We start from the raw sequence: 14,448 nt of genomic DNA on the forward strand, positions 1-14,448 counted from the left end.
TTTCTTCTGAAATGTTAGATTTCTCCCAGTTAGGGCTGTTTTGAAGATCTGGTATTGTCCTTACACACCTGAATGTTTGCTGGGCTTTTTAATGGTTTGTCTTGTTTACCTTCTTTAAAAGCTGCTTCTGGCCAGTTATTTTCCATTAGCTTAAAGTTTTACCCTGCATGCAGAACACAGAGAAAACTTTACAGCTGTGTTTCATTCTCTTTCACATCTCAGTGTTTCAACAGGCACAGGTCTGGTGAGATCCTTGCCATGGGATCTGAAAATTTTATTGCTTCAGTTTTTTTTTTAACTCCCATGTTGCATTGCAAAGGTTTGCTGGAGTGCAGACAGAAATGGTGCTACCTTGTCTGGTTGGGGTTTTGTGTGTGATTGTTTTGAGGCTTTCTTCCTTCTAATTACTCTAAACAAATTGGATCAAGGCTAGAGGTTTCAGGACTGTAGTTCTGTTACAGCTGGATTAAATATTGTCCTGGGAGACAAATTTGTGTAGAATAAGAAGCAAACTTAAATTACATCAAGGCATCCATGCTGTGAGAGGAGGGTGGTGGAATGCTGCCTGCCACTATTTTTATTTTCATCATCATTCACTCTTCTTCAATTTTAGGGCTGCCATTTCTGCAAGGAAAAGTTTGATGGTTTTTTTTCGACTAATTTGCTTTTAATCCTGAGGACAGATGAAGGTATTTTATTCAGGCATCAAATTAATCACTTCTGTGGAGAAGACAGTTGATCAAAGTGTGGTTATATTTCTTTTAATTTTACTTCTTTACCATCTGTAAAGCACTGTGGTTGTGTGCTACCTGTCTGATTTATCAGTGTCTTGTAGGAAATCAGCCTTTCTTCTGCTGAGGGTTTTGGGAGTTTCAATAAGATAGTGAGGCTATGGATTTGGCTGCACTTGACTTTGCAGAACTTGACAGTGGTTTGATTTTAGCCTTGCTAATACAGAAATCTGTGCCAGTGCTCTCAGTGTCTAAAAATTTTCCAATTTCCACATGGTTATTTCCTGTCCTGGGCAAGGTAGGCTACTGTATTTTATAATTTCTATTTGCCAAGACAGTTTATTAAAAACAAAAACAAAAACAACTTGGTAGGCCAGGTGTACCCTGCATGCTTGTCTTGCTGGTTTTGGTATGGCATTCCTGAATACCTGGTGGATTCCTGGTTCTGTGGAGGTCCAGCTTCATGTGCAGATGGATCTGTGGTAGTCCTTGGTTCCCATTCTTTGCCTGGTTAGCAGACTGTACTGTACTCACTACTTACCATCTACAGCATGGGTACATGTGGGATCTCTGCTAGCCTGGGTTTCACTGACTAGAATGGAGCAACTGTGACACAGCAGGGAATTTGGCATCCTTTGAATGCCATGTTGTGGTGTTGGCACGATGTGTGAATGATTTTCCATTTTGTTTTGCTGTTAATGATGAGCTCTTGGGCTGGGGCAGCCCTAGCTTTGCGTGCATGATTATCTGTACATGCTGCAGATGGAAATTGAACATCTAATTACTTTATAAGATTTGTGAACAGAGATTTAGAGCCTGCTTAGCCTCTGCTTGAAAAGTGTTTTCTGTGTGATTTCAAGTCTGCTTTTGCTCTCCTCCTCAGGTCCTTTCACAGATGTGGTCACTACAAACCTGAAGCTTGGCAACCCCACGGACAGAAATGTGTGCTTCAAAGTTAAGACCACAGCACCACGTAGATACTGTGTAAGGCCCAACAGTGGAATTATCGATGCAGGAACATCAATTAATGTTTCTGGTAAGCCATTCAAGCAGTTCTTTGGTAATTGAAAATAGCTTCTTATAATCAATTATTTCTTGGAATGCCTTTCAGCCTGAAAGTGTTTTGGTGAATCCAAGAGGTTATGTTTTCATGGAGAAGCAGCCATTTCATGTATCCTTACTTCCCTTGCTGCTGGCCTAGCAGCAACAGGTTTGGTCTTACATCTTGTTTTGGAGAGGAAAAAGGCAGAAATACAGAAATGATTGATATGGTTCATTAACAGCCTCAGCCAGCGTATCCAAACCAGTCCTGCTGCAGCCCTGCCCTCCCTGTGGGATTATTTTTGTACAGTTAGTTTTTTGCCAGCTTAACTTCCTGAACCAGCTCACCACAGGGTCAAACAAGTGCTTGGATGAGAACATTGAGGAAGAATAAAACTGGGTGGACTGTAGACACTGGTTTAGACTGGTGTGGGCTGATGCCAAACTGCCTTTGATTTAACCAAGAATGAAAACATTTACTTTCAAACCATGCTTGTTTTGTGTGCCTTGAAGAGTCAGTATCCTTTGGTGTTAAAAATGTCAAATGACTAAATCTTTGCTGTTGCATAGGAAAAGTTAATGATTTTCTCTAATGAGTCAGTAGCTCTTGACTTGCTTAAGTTTGGTAATGGAAAAGAAAAGGAGTGGCTTACTTTGAAAGCATAAAGAGCTGAGTATTCTCACAAACAGAATATCTGTATATTACTAACTTGCTGATAATACATTTTTTCAATGACTTCTGTGCTCCATATTCTTCATAAAGAATTCTATCAGAGGATGTAGTTGTGGCATATTGGATGAATGAGGTCAGACTTCAGTTATGGAAATTATTTTTCTAAACATGCAGATTTGCTTTGTTATTCCTGAAAAAATTAATATTGGCCTGATAAGAAATGTTATTGATGGGTTATTCATTTTGCTCCTATCAACCTCTTTTAGACTGGGATAAAAAATTTGGGAAGCTAAAACCACTGCTTTTTACTTGAAAAAAAAACCAACATGTAAAAATCAAGAGTTCATTTCTTACTTAATAAAATGTAAAATATTTAAACACCTCACCCTTCGAGAGAGCTTGCTTCAACAAAATAAAAATTGATCCCAAAACCACTTTGCACTGTAAAATTGAGCAACTCTAATCCTGTAAGTCTTCTTGTACATGCCCATATTTGCACACTGATTGATCTGTTGTCTTTGGGATTTCTGTGGTGTCAAATTGAGTGTGCAGGGGGCTGCAGGATTGTGCCTCCCTTGCTGTTAATCCCAGGGGAATGTCACAGTGAGCAGGTATCCAGGGAAGTGTGGGAGCTCCAGGTGGGGCAGGCAAAGCACTTCTGTTTCAGGAGAGGGCCAGCACATACCCAGTGAGCTCTGAAATGACTAATATGTAAATGACAAAACTCTCTGGAGAGAAATGGAGATCTTTAAAAGTCGGGACAATTCCCAAGTAAAGCTGTCTGTCATCTCTACTAGCTGCAGGCAAGCATATCAAATGCATTGAAATCAATGAAATGATAATGAAAATTAGCATGGTTTCTAGCTACAAATTATCTTCATGCTATAAAGATGTGGATGCTTTTCATCTTGCAGATGAACTTTGAAAATTAAAAGCCTGCTTCCTTTGCAGGCTCTTAACAGGCTTTTTGAAATGTTTTGTTGATCTCAGTGTTGAATGGCTTCTTAAAGTTCTGCTCACAAGTGCCCCTTAGCTCCACCTTGAGCAAACAGAGTGCAGGCAAGTGTTGTAGGAAACATCTCTTGTTATGCTACCAGCAGCCTGCTTTTCCAGCCTGACCCTTCCCAGTGGCACAGCAGGTAGAGTGTGGACCTAGTCCAGGGCTGAAGGATCCCCTTATGAGACTGCTGCGCTAACCCTGAGCTGTGCTTTGCTCTTGCTTACACAGCTTTAAGAATTTCCCTTTTCTGATAACCTTATTTGTAGTGATTTATGGTTTGGTTTGTTTGGGAAATGGCTGTGGTATATTTAGTCACAAGCTCACATGTGTGTTCTAGTATTTCCAGTGTACCAGTAGTATAACAGTAGTAATAAATAATGATCTTAAATTTCCAGTCCTTACATTAACATTGAATTTTTAAATGCAAGTATCACATTTTCATAGTTCCTTAGGTAATATATTAAGCTCCCTCAAACCATGTATGGACCTAGTTTTGGACTTGAGGATGGCAGTGTCTTTGGTTTTGATCAGCAGATGAGATTCTTTGGATGGGAGGGATCAAAGAGGGGACTGCCATTAACTTGCAAAATAGAATTGTTTTCAGATTCACAGAAAGGAGGGAAGATGTGTTTAACCTTTGTTTTGGAGTAATATTGCTTGAGAACAAAAGACTGATTTTGGAATTAATGAAGTGAAAAATAAATGGAATTTGTTTCTTTGCCTCTAAATCAGTTACCTTTTCAGTCATTTAATTCAAGTCTTTCACAAGGCATAAAAATAGGACTTGAATAAATAGCACTTGAATTCCTCCAAACCTAGAGAAAAAACTACTGATGAGAAATTATTAAAATATAGTTAATACAGTAACTTCTGGACACTTTAGCTAATTGGGTTGTGTTTACTATATGCAATCTGTTCCCTTCACAATTGCTGAGTGGCTTTACCACAGCCACTGAAAGCACTGCATTGGTGCTGCACCTTGTCTCCAAAAAATCAATGCCTAAGCAATTGTTGGTCTCAGAGAATATTACTGTCTGAAGCTGAATTTGGGACAGCCTCTTCCTTCTTGCTCTGTAGTAACCAGATGCCTTTGTTATACTCTTGTGAAACTGTGTCTCAACTATTTTGCTGTAAGTATATGAGAAGATATTTTGCTCTAAGAGGCAGCAGTTCCACTTTATTTCACACTAATACGATGGCTCATTTAAAAATGCACAAAATGCTAGAAAAATAAAGCTCACTTTAATCTAATGGAGTCTCAAATGCTGCCTTCTTATGCCACATCACAGCTTTTGCTAAATACCAGCATTGGAGGCCCTGTCAGCATGTGCTGCCTGCTGGGATGTCAGGTTTGGAGCCCGTGTTTTCACCTGTTATATAATGGCATGTAATTTTAACAGCTGAGTTTATGTAACTGTCGGGAAGCGTGTGTGTGCACTGTCATCTGATTCCCTTGCACTGGGGCTGCAGCCCTTGGGAAGGAGTATTTGCACACATTGCACTGCTGTTAAACACGTCTGATTTCAGCAAAGATGGCTGATTTGGTGGCTTTGAAACCTAAATAAAAGCCACGGATGGATTACAAAGGAAAAGTGAAGGAATACCAGCAGATGCTGGTGAGTCTGCAGTAGATGTATAAGGAGGAGAGAGGAATTGCAGATGGTACCATCTGTGCTCAGTGTCCCACTGAAGAGAGCAGTCTGAACTCTCCTCCTGACAGTGAGGAGGAGCTGACGTTTCCTTGGGTTGCTGTCGAATATCCGGGGAGGATTTTCAGTCTTTTCTGAGCTTGCCTGACTTTGAAAAGGCAGGAATGGAGCTGCAGCCCTGTGCTCTGCAGTGGGTCTGCCCCATTCCCTCAGGCACTGACTGTGTCCCATCCACTGCTGCATTCCCAAACTTTCCTTGGCAGTGTCACTCCTGCACCCTGTTCCCACAGACCTCCCAAGACTCTGCAGAAACTACCAGGTTTTGGGTTTTTCTTGCCTGCCTGCTTTAAAATTCTATCTTGATCTTCACAGATTCACTTACTTATATTATTGAAATATTTTCAGAAGTGTTATGTTTGTTTATGTAAACATGAAACAAAGGTGGGATGATGCAATGGATTCTGCTCATTTCTGTAGATGTGAGTGTCCTTTGCTCACCTCTGCCAGAGCTGATGGAATTCCACAAGGATCTTGAGGCTTGCCCCTGTTTCTGGTTAGGGTATTTTATGTGACATAAGTGTGGTGGATTTGATCCTTCCAGACCATGAAGAGTTGCATGCAGTGCCATCTGGGAGAATGATTGATAAAGCTGGAAAAGAAAAAATAGATTTGAGCTGCTTAAGAATGAACAGTGATGTGGATGGAAATGTGATAGCAGGGACCTACTACTGATGTTTGAGAGTGATTCTTGGTCCTAATCTTGTGTAATGCTTTTACAAGCAATTCTGGAACAAAGAGTACACTAAAAACTCTGATGATGTTGTAAAGTTGGGACATTGAAGATATGCAGCAGAATTATGTGTCCTTGAGAGCTACAGTAAGAGAAATGGGATGAGTTTCATTAGAAAAACTGCAAGATCTCAAATTTGGAGAATAAATACTCTGGGCACAGTTGCAAGCTTGTTAAATGAAGGGGCCTGATTGGGGTCAGCAAGATGCTGACATAATGTGGCTGTGGGTAAGGCAGATTCCATCTTACATTGGATAAGGGAAGAGGTGAGAGGGCATAAATGCTGTGGTTCAAGGCACTAGTAAACTTTCCTCCTTGTGTAATTAGAGCAGCTCAAACCAAAACAGGTGCAGAGGATGAATGGGGAGCCTGGCCTAGAGAGAACCCACCAATTCTGGCTTAAGTTCACCAGGAGGCCAAGAGTTGCTGTGATTGATACCTTGGAAGGCACCAGAAGTAAATGACTCTTCCCTTCTCTGGTATCTCAGCATAAGGGCAGTGTTGGTCCAGGACCAAGTCAACAGGCCATTAATAAATTTAGATGGAAACTAGAGGAAGGTTGCTGATGATCTGAGCTGGGAGACTTTTCTGTTCCTTCTCCTCTTGGAAAGGACAGCTGGATCCCAGCAAGTATTAAAGGTGTTCCCTGCTTCAGATTTCCTCTGTTCCTTGAGAAAGCTGGTTTATTCTAGGAAAACCAGAGGAGTTTAATGCTCTGTCATTGTAGCTAACTTTGCCAGGAAACTGTTCTATGGAAAAGAAACACTGGGTGGTCAGTGCCTGTCCTTAGCTCTCTACTGAGCTAAAATATCCCCAGCTAAAATGCTAGGGATGTTGCAGGAATGTCTGAGAAAACCGATGTCCATTGATCTCTCAGTGACTCTGCAGTTTTTGCTTGTGGTAAAGCAGTGCTGGTGCTTGAGCTGTGGGGTGAGCAGCTTGGGAAGTGGTTAAGATATATCTCTGCCTGATGGATGCTGCTGACAGTAAACTTGAAGATCATATTAATAATTTTGTTTCTTAAAACTCTGGTTAGTGATGAAAGCTGAAACTTCTGACCAGATGGGACAACTGATGTGATAAGGCATTTTGTAGGAACGTATTTCTCACATAATTTTTGCATTTGAGGATTTCTGATTTCTGTTCAGAACAAAGAAGCCACATTCCCAGTAGCAATTTCTCCAGCAATTAGGGCAGTTTTATGGAACTAATCTTTCACAGAAACCCCAATAGTATGTGGATAAATATTAAAATGGTTTGGTTTCCTCTTGAAAAAAGTACATGTTTTTGAGCATCCATCTGGCTTACAAGACATTTGCTGAATAATTTCTGTCAATGTGGTTTTCATGTATTGATCTAAAAATACAAGTGCTAACAACGTCTGTGCTGTCAAGCCCTCTCTGGCTCTTGTGGTTCAGTGAATGGAGCTCAGAGCAGTGATCATTTGGCATTCCAGGATGGATTCAGCACTCTCCCTTGGGAAATGAGGATTTTCAAATGAGCTGATAGTTGCACTCAGCAAAGCGAGCTGAAAAACCACAGTCTGTAGAAGTTCCATAAATTCTGAATAAGTTCTGAATATCCAGTTGGATCTTGCACATTGAAATTATTCAAGTGTCTACTACAGAGGAGAAAAAGTGATGCTGCTGCTTTTCAGTGTTGCAATAGTTGTGCTTTTACAGTGCAGTCACTTCTGTTTGGGAAATAGTTTTAAAGGTAGCCAATTAATTTGCAAACACTTATTTTGGAATAATTCCAGAGTACTGCAAGGTGAGTTTAAAATATAGTAATAGTAATTTTAAAACACCTTATCTGAGAGAATTTATTGCCTGCCTTCTCTTTGGGCTTTAAAAGGCATGTGGTTGTTGATGGCCACAGATTGTGTGCACAGTAAAGATGGCACAGCCATAACATACCCTGCTCATTAAGGGAGGCAAATTGGTTTGACTTCCCTTCATTTGCAACAAATGGGATCTCTGGATATTGCTTTTATATGACAAACCCCTGCAATTAGTGCATATGAATTTGGGCACATAATGTTAATAGCACCAGTACTTGAAAATGATCCTAATTCTTGAACTGCTTCTCTTCTTAGTGATTGAATTGAGGGGCTGAAGTAAGACAAGTCATAAAAAGTGAATTTTTAAACCTTACTGTTTTTTTTCTGTTAGCAGTAATGACAGTATTTGTAAGCTTTGTTTTCAGTTTGAGGGAGTGGTGGCTTTTTGCTGGGTGTAAGAACATGTTTGTGAAAACTGCATTGCTTATTTCCTCATGTTCTGTCTCATGGTGAAGCCAAGCTCATGTTTGTTAATGTCCCTGTAGCTGAATATCCAGGTGTCACTTGAAAATGTGGGGGTTCCAAGTGACCACCGTGATTAAAGGATATTCCATGTAAATGGAAGACTCAACTGTCCCTCTTGATGTTGCTTTAACCCAAAAGCAAAGACATGGAAATTTCCAATATTGCTTAAAAAATTAAATGAAAGCACACACACACTCCCTAAACCTGCTGTTCCTTCCTCTCTGCCCCCTAAACAGACTCATTTTCTGCACAAGTAAATTTTGGAATGCTTTTGATTTTTTGAATGAAGAGAAACACATTCCTTGCATACCTTTCACAGGCAAAGTTTACCTCACATTTAACTATAAACTTCCAACTATAAATTCGTAACAAACTTGCAGTAATTTATTTGTGGAAGCAAAATACTTGTACTTGATAAGTCAAATACCATGAGACTCTTAAACTTTGTAGAGGAAATTTCCATCCTGGGACTTGAACATCAAGGTTTACAATGCTTGACTTTGCCTCTGTAGCTTTTCTTGGGCACCATCAGCAATATTGTGTGTACAGCTCATCAAAATGCTTGGTACTTCTGCCCCAAGGATGGAGCAAGACAAAAAGATGCTGTCTTGGAAAATTTTTCTCTCTGTCCCAGAAGATTCTTAAATTATCCTATTTCATATAAATTACTATTGTTATCTTGCCATAGCTTTGTACAGAATATTGTAGAGTGGTCAGCATTTCCAGAATGCTCAGACCAAAGTCTAGACAGACTGAGAAAATCTGTTTCTCTTTCCTGCTTTCAAAATTCTGGTTTAAAGTGAGGTTCCTGATCTCAGCTGCTGCTTTGGTCATAACAACAGACAACTTGAAACCATTTCAATGTTTGTTTTTCTGAAATCTGGTAACTGTGTCATCAGTGCATGACTCTGCACCAGAGCAATGTTAATGTAATGTGTTCTGGGTTTTTTTCTTCCAGTGATGCTACAGCCTTTTGACTATGACCCTAATGAGAAAAGTAAACACAAGTTTATGGTTCAGTCTATGTTTGCCCCAGATGATACTTCAGATATGGAAGCAGTAGTAAGTATTGAAATTAATTAAAATGGATTTCTTTCTAATTGTAGAATTTTATAAGTCCTTTGACTACATTGTTTAAGGGCTGTTGTCAAACCATGCTGGAATAATCCTTGAAAGCTTTTCCAGGTTTCCATTTGTGCATGACAAGGAATTTTCTGTTATTTTGAGCCCCAGGAATCTCACACTGAATGTTTTTGTCTGTGGTTGCTTCTTTAGGAAGCTGCTGTCAGTAATTGGATGCCAAGCCATTAAACAAGTAATTCTAGTTTTTTGCAATATATCGTTCTTTAGAAAGTCCAGCTTGAACTATATATTTTAAGGATATACAGAATGTATTCTGTGACATCTTTTATATTTTGTGCATCTACTTTCAGTCTTCTCTTGAGCAGCTACTTTTGCAAGATGCAAGGGGGTGATTTACAAGTGTTGTACTTTTCTTTATCCCTACCTTTGTCTGCTGTGGTTTTGTAAATGAAAGGCCCTCATAGATTCTGTCCTGTGGATTACAAATGATAGCAGTAGAAATATGTAGTAGGTGCTGAGCAGAGAAGGACAAAAAACATAAAAATAAGATGTAAAACAACCTGCAAAGGAGTAAACCATTATGTCAGCTGCTGGTTTTCCTTTAACAGCAGGACTTGCCCCCAGAAGAAGGCACAAGGAAAGCTCTCTGCAGCCTAGCTTTTGTTAGCTTGAGAGAGTGAGTGCACTGAGTGCAATGGCTATTGAGGACACAATGTAAAAAGGAAAACGACCATTACTCTGAAAGTGTGTGGCTTGACCATTACTTAAAAACAAAAAACCAACCCAGAAATACTCTACAGTAGTCTTTACAGTATGTGTCTTCTTCTGAATAGCTTCTTAAAGCTGGGGTATTCTGCAGGTTAATAATTTCCCTTCTGAAACTGATTTATGGAGCTATATTTGTTTAATGGGCTCAGAATAAGATCCAGTGGGAGAAACAGCAATAGTAATAAAATGTCTGCATCACTAGAAAGATAAGTCAGTCTGCCTTTCTTTCAAGCTCTTTAATTTTACGAGTTACTTTATACCATGACAAATGTTATTCTGCTGGCAGAGAATGTTTTTAGTACCTAGATGGGCCTTTCAGTTTTCCAGAGCTCTCCAGACCACTATGATTCCTTTTCCTGTAACACTTTGATCAGTTCTCAGTTTTGCTACAACTCTCCAGATCTCTTCCTATTCTGGATGAACAGGTGAGACAAGTTATGAGAGTACTATAAAGCTTTCAACACTTCACAGGCAGCCAAGGAGCTTGAAATAGAACTGACTTCAGCCCCAGAAGAGCTGAACTATGATTCAGCTATTTAGGATGAGTTAATACTACTCCAGGTTGCACTTGCACGGGTTTAGCTGTAATTTGTCACCTACTTGAGATATGCTGAGAGATACCAAGTTACCAAGAGGATGGGCAGAGTGAAGAGGAGCACGTGAGAACTCCAGGATATAAGTGTGGACACTTCTTGCTGTTTCTTATCACTGAGAATAAATCTTTTCACTTCAAGGTTAAAGCTGATACTGAGCAGAGATTTATTACTGCTGATTCCTGTTAAAAGGGTTGCAAGGAATCTTGTTTATGGCAGACTCCCCAGCTGAAGGGGAGAGAAGATGCGAGGGGAAGTTATCCCTCTGGTGCTGTTCAGATGTTGATGCTGAAAAACAAGGAGGGGGAAGAACAGTGCTGTAGTTCATTCCAGTCAGGAAGAAAAGCTCATGTGAAATTTGTAAAGTTTGAATAGGAACTCCACTGGGCAGAGAGTTGAGAACTCTGTGATTTATTTGGGGGTTTGTTATCTTTCCCTTCCCTTGAATTCACCCCTCCTTTTACTTTTTTTTTTTCTTTTTTTTTCTAAGCAGGCTCATAACTCCCCCCATCCCTGCTAATTACTCTGGCACAGCTCCCAGTTCTCTCATAAATTACCTGTGCAACTTTCAGACTATTTAGAATTATTTGCTTCATAGTATCTGGTCTGTCTTTATGATACCGCTCAGTTATGTTTTTGATCTCATTTTTCATCCTGTATGTGGTTAATGGCAGTGTGATAAACACCTGTGAGTTCTTTCTGAGTGAAATGATGTGATTTGTTTGCATAATGCACTGCATTTCCAATCTGCCTGATTGTACTAATATGTTTAATATGAAATTAATATTAACTTATTCCAGTGGAAAGAAGCAAAACCGGAAGAACTCATGGATTCGAAACTTAGGTGTGTGTTTGAGCTACCAGCAGAAAATGATAAGCCTGTGAGTATTTTCAGATGCATATTGAGTGATTTAACTTAATAGCATAGTAAATCCTGTAAAATAGTATGTTTGTACAGACAGCTGTATAAGCACAAGCAGAACCCTCTGTTTCACTGCCTGGATGGCATCACCCTTTGAAAACACAATGTGAACTATTTAAATTCTTGGTAATCCTTGGTGTATCTAGCAGCCAGTTTGAACTTGATAAGTGCAACAGTAGCACGAGGGTGTTTTTGAGTTGATCTGTTTTCATTTAGTAAAAGGTCACAGGATAAAGAATACTTTAAAAATATTGAAGGTACTGATTACTTGTTGTGAAGCTCAGTTTAAACTGAAGCAGTTACAACCATCAGCAGTATAAATTTGCCTGTCCAACACTTCCTTAGTACAACTCTGATTTTGTCAGGGAAATTGGTAGAAAAGTGGTTAGGAAGACAAATGCAGTTAGGAGTTATATTAAAATTATCAACTATAATGTTGTAGGATTCTTTTTTGTTAGGGTAATGGACATATTAATTTGTAATGCAAATATGTATTGTCAAGTATAAAACTGATAATGGATTAAATAAACTGAAAAAAGCTTCCTAGTGTGCAGGTACTAAAGGCTCACTTGTTCTCCCTTGCACTGAACAGTCTGTAATTAGGATTTTGTAATTGGGTGGGGAGAGGTTGGATTTTATGAGAGACCCTTTCTAAAGTGCAGAGCATGGAGAAGATCCAAGGACAGGAGAGAGAGCAGGATTGGGAGGTCTGAACCTTGTTTGCCAGCTTGGATTGCAAATTCCTCCATCCCCACAGGAAGACAGAAACAGGGAGAGGGGACAGCCAGGAGTGGGGAGGGAGCTGCAGCACTGTCCTGGCTCCTGCAGCAGCTGCTTGTGCTGTGCCTGGGAAGGGATCAATGGGAATCCCATTGACTGAGGGACCTGGCTTAGGGACATTTCTGTGTGTGCAGGGCCTGGAAAGTCAAGGTCATTCTATCTTCACTTACTGCTGCTGATCTGGGGTTTTCTGGGATAGCAGTGAAGTTATAGAAAGCAAAATGTTGTTTATTTCTTTTGATACAGGCATGTGTCAGGTGTGCACAGACAATTTTACCTGATGCTCCTCCTTTTTATCAGGTGTGTGGTGTGGTGTTAATGACTAACCAAAAATCACTCTGTCCTTTTTTAACAGCATGACATAGAAATAAATAAAATTGTATCCACAACTGCAACAAAGACAGATTCCTCTGTAATGTCTAAATCAATAAGTTCTTCTTTGGATGACACTGAAGTTAAGAAAGTAATGGAAGACTATAAGAGGCTTCAAGTAGAAGTTCAGAGGTTACGGGAGGAGAATAAACAGTTTAAGGTAAAGATTGCTGTTGTTTTCTTTTCAGATTTACCCCTTTCCTGAACAAGAAGCTTTCATCTTAAAGGTTTGGTTACCTGACCTTAGCACAATATTTTAATATTGTCTATAAAGTAAAAGATAATTCAGGTTTCTCTGTAAACTCTGAGAAGGTGCTGAAATCAATGGTTCCTTTGAAAGGAGGCACAAGTCATGTAGTCACAGAAGGTGATTGGGTAGCAACCCAGAGCAGTGAATTCCCCCTCTTTTTTTCCTTTTCCCACCTAATTTCTCAGTCTGAATTAAGCATTCAGTGTTGGCCTTGGCCCTGTTCTCCCAAAGCCATGGGAGCTTGAGGGCAGTGTTGTGCAAATACTGAGTGCTTCAGTAATTGCACCTGTAATGTGCTGCTGAAATGGCCAAATTAAGACAGATGAATGGGAAATGGGCTTCCTGTCATATCCAGCATACAGCTGGGAAATCCAGTAATTGAGAAGCCTTTATCACTCTGCTGAAAAATTCTTTTTACAGTTTGATTTGCTGTGAGTATCTACTTCCATAGATATCAGCACCAAGGGAAGTGTGGATGTTGTGGCTCTGCAGCCCAGTGAAAGCAGCTCTGTTCTCTCAGCTCTGATGCTGCTTGGCTGGCTGATGCATGGAGGAATTCTTGGGAGCAGTTTTGTTTTGCACAGAAATAATATGTGTACATAACAGACATGACCCTAACTCCTCCTTGTGTTCTTGTTTTGCCAGCAACTCAGTACTCTTAAGTTCTGTATGATTTTATTTAGTTATTTTGCAAATCAGTCTTGAATAAACACTCAACAGGAGCTATCTAGAATTGAGCTGATGTCTTACAGTAACATCCTTGATGGGTGAGCTCTTTGTTCCCCTTGTGGAGTGTTAAAAACATCTGTAAAACATCAGAAAGCAATGTTAAATCACTGCCTGCTGCCAGGTGCTGTCAGTGTCAGGCTGGAGTCACTGTCAGAAGGAAATGAAAATATTTAAAATGAAAATTTGTTTCTATACAAAGCTTGTTGTATGTAAACATTTTCTTGTTTACAACTGTCAGTTGTCCCCATTCAGAATTAGAGCAGCTGTGAGGTATGGGTAGCCTCTGGCTTCCAGTGAGTAAATAAATTAATTAATAAGAAAATAAGTTTGCCTTCAGATCATGTTTTTTAAATTCAAAAGTAAGAAACACTGACACACCCTGAGCCATTTGAATTTCACTTATCTGATAATTTTTAAGACTGCAGTAACTTTCATTACCATTTTGTTTCTTGAGTATTTTTTTAAGTATGGACTGGAGACTTTTGCTTTGGTACCTTATACTTTTGTACTGTAATACTGTGTCACATTAAAAAGTCTAACACTGTTGCTTCAGCTGAGCACAAATTAAGTCACAAAGACTCATTTGTCCCTCTCCTGAAGTGCTGTGAGTGTGTGTGTGTGTGACTGGAGTGTGCTAACACACAGCAGTGCTGCACAAGGGCTCAGGGACAGCTGAGGGGAGCTGATCCCCACTTGAAATGAGAATTTCTGCTGGAGTTACATTGCTTTATCTGTTGACTCATCTTTAAATCAGGTGAGCAG

General features: G+C 39.7%; 1 protein-coding gene across 1 annotated transcript in view; it reads left to right on the forward strand.

Moving 5' to 3' along the window:
* VAPB (VAMP associated protein B and C) overlaps positions 1 to 14,448 on the forward strand; it is a 32,960-nt gene that overhangs the window by 14,200 nt on the left and 4,312 nt on the right. The window contains exons 2-5 of the mRNA XM_056507338.1: positions 1,615 to 1,767; positions 9,148 to 9,251; positions 11,434 to 11,514; positions 12,691 to 12,867. Coding sequence (XP_056363313.1) covers positions 1,615 to 1,767; positions 9,148 to 9,251; positions 11,434 to 11,514; positions 12,691 to 12,867 — 515 coding nt within the window. The remainder of the gene's footprint in view (positions 1 to 1,614; positions 1,768 to 9,147; positions 9,252 to 11,433; positions 11,515 to 12,690; positions 12,868 to 14,448) is intronic.

The sequence above is a fragment of the Oenanthe melanoleuca genome, chromosome 20 (assembly GCF_029582105.1).
Source record: "Oenanthe melanoleuca isolate GR-GAL-2019-014 chromosome 20, OMel1.0, whole genome shotgun sequence".
NCBI lineage: Eukaryota > Metazoa > Chordata > Aves > Passeriformes > Muscicapidae > Oenanthe > Oenanthe melanoleuca.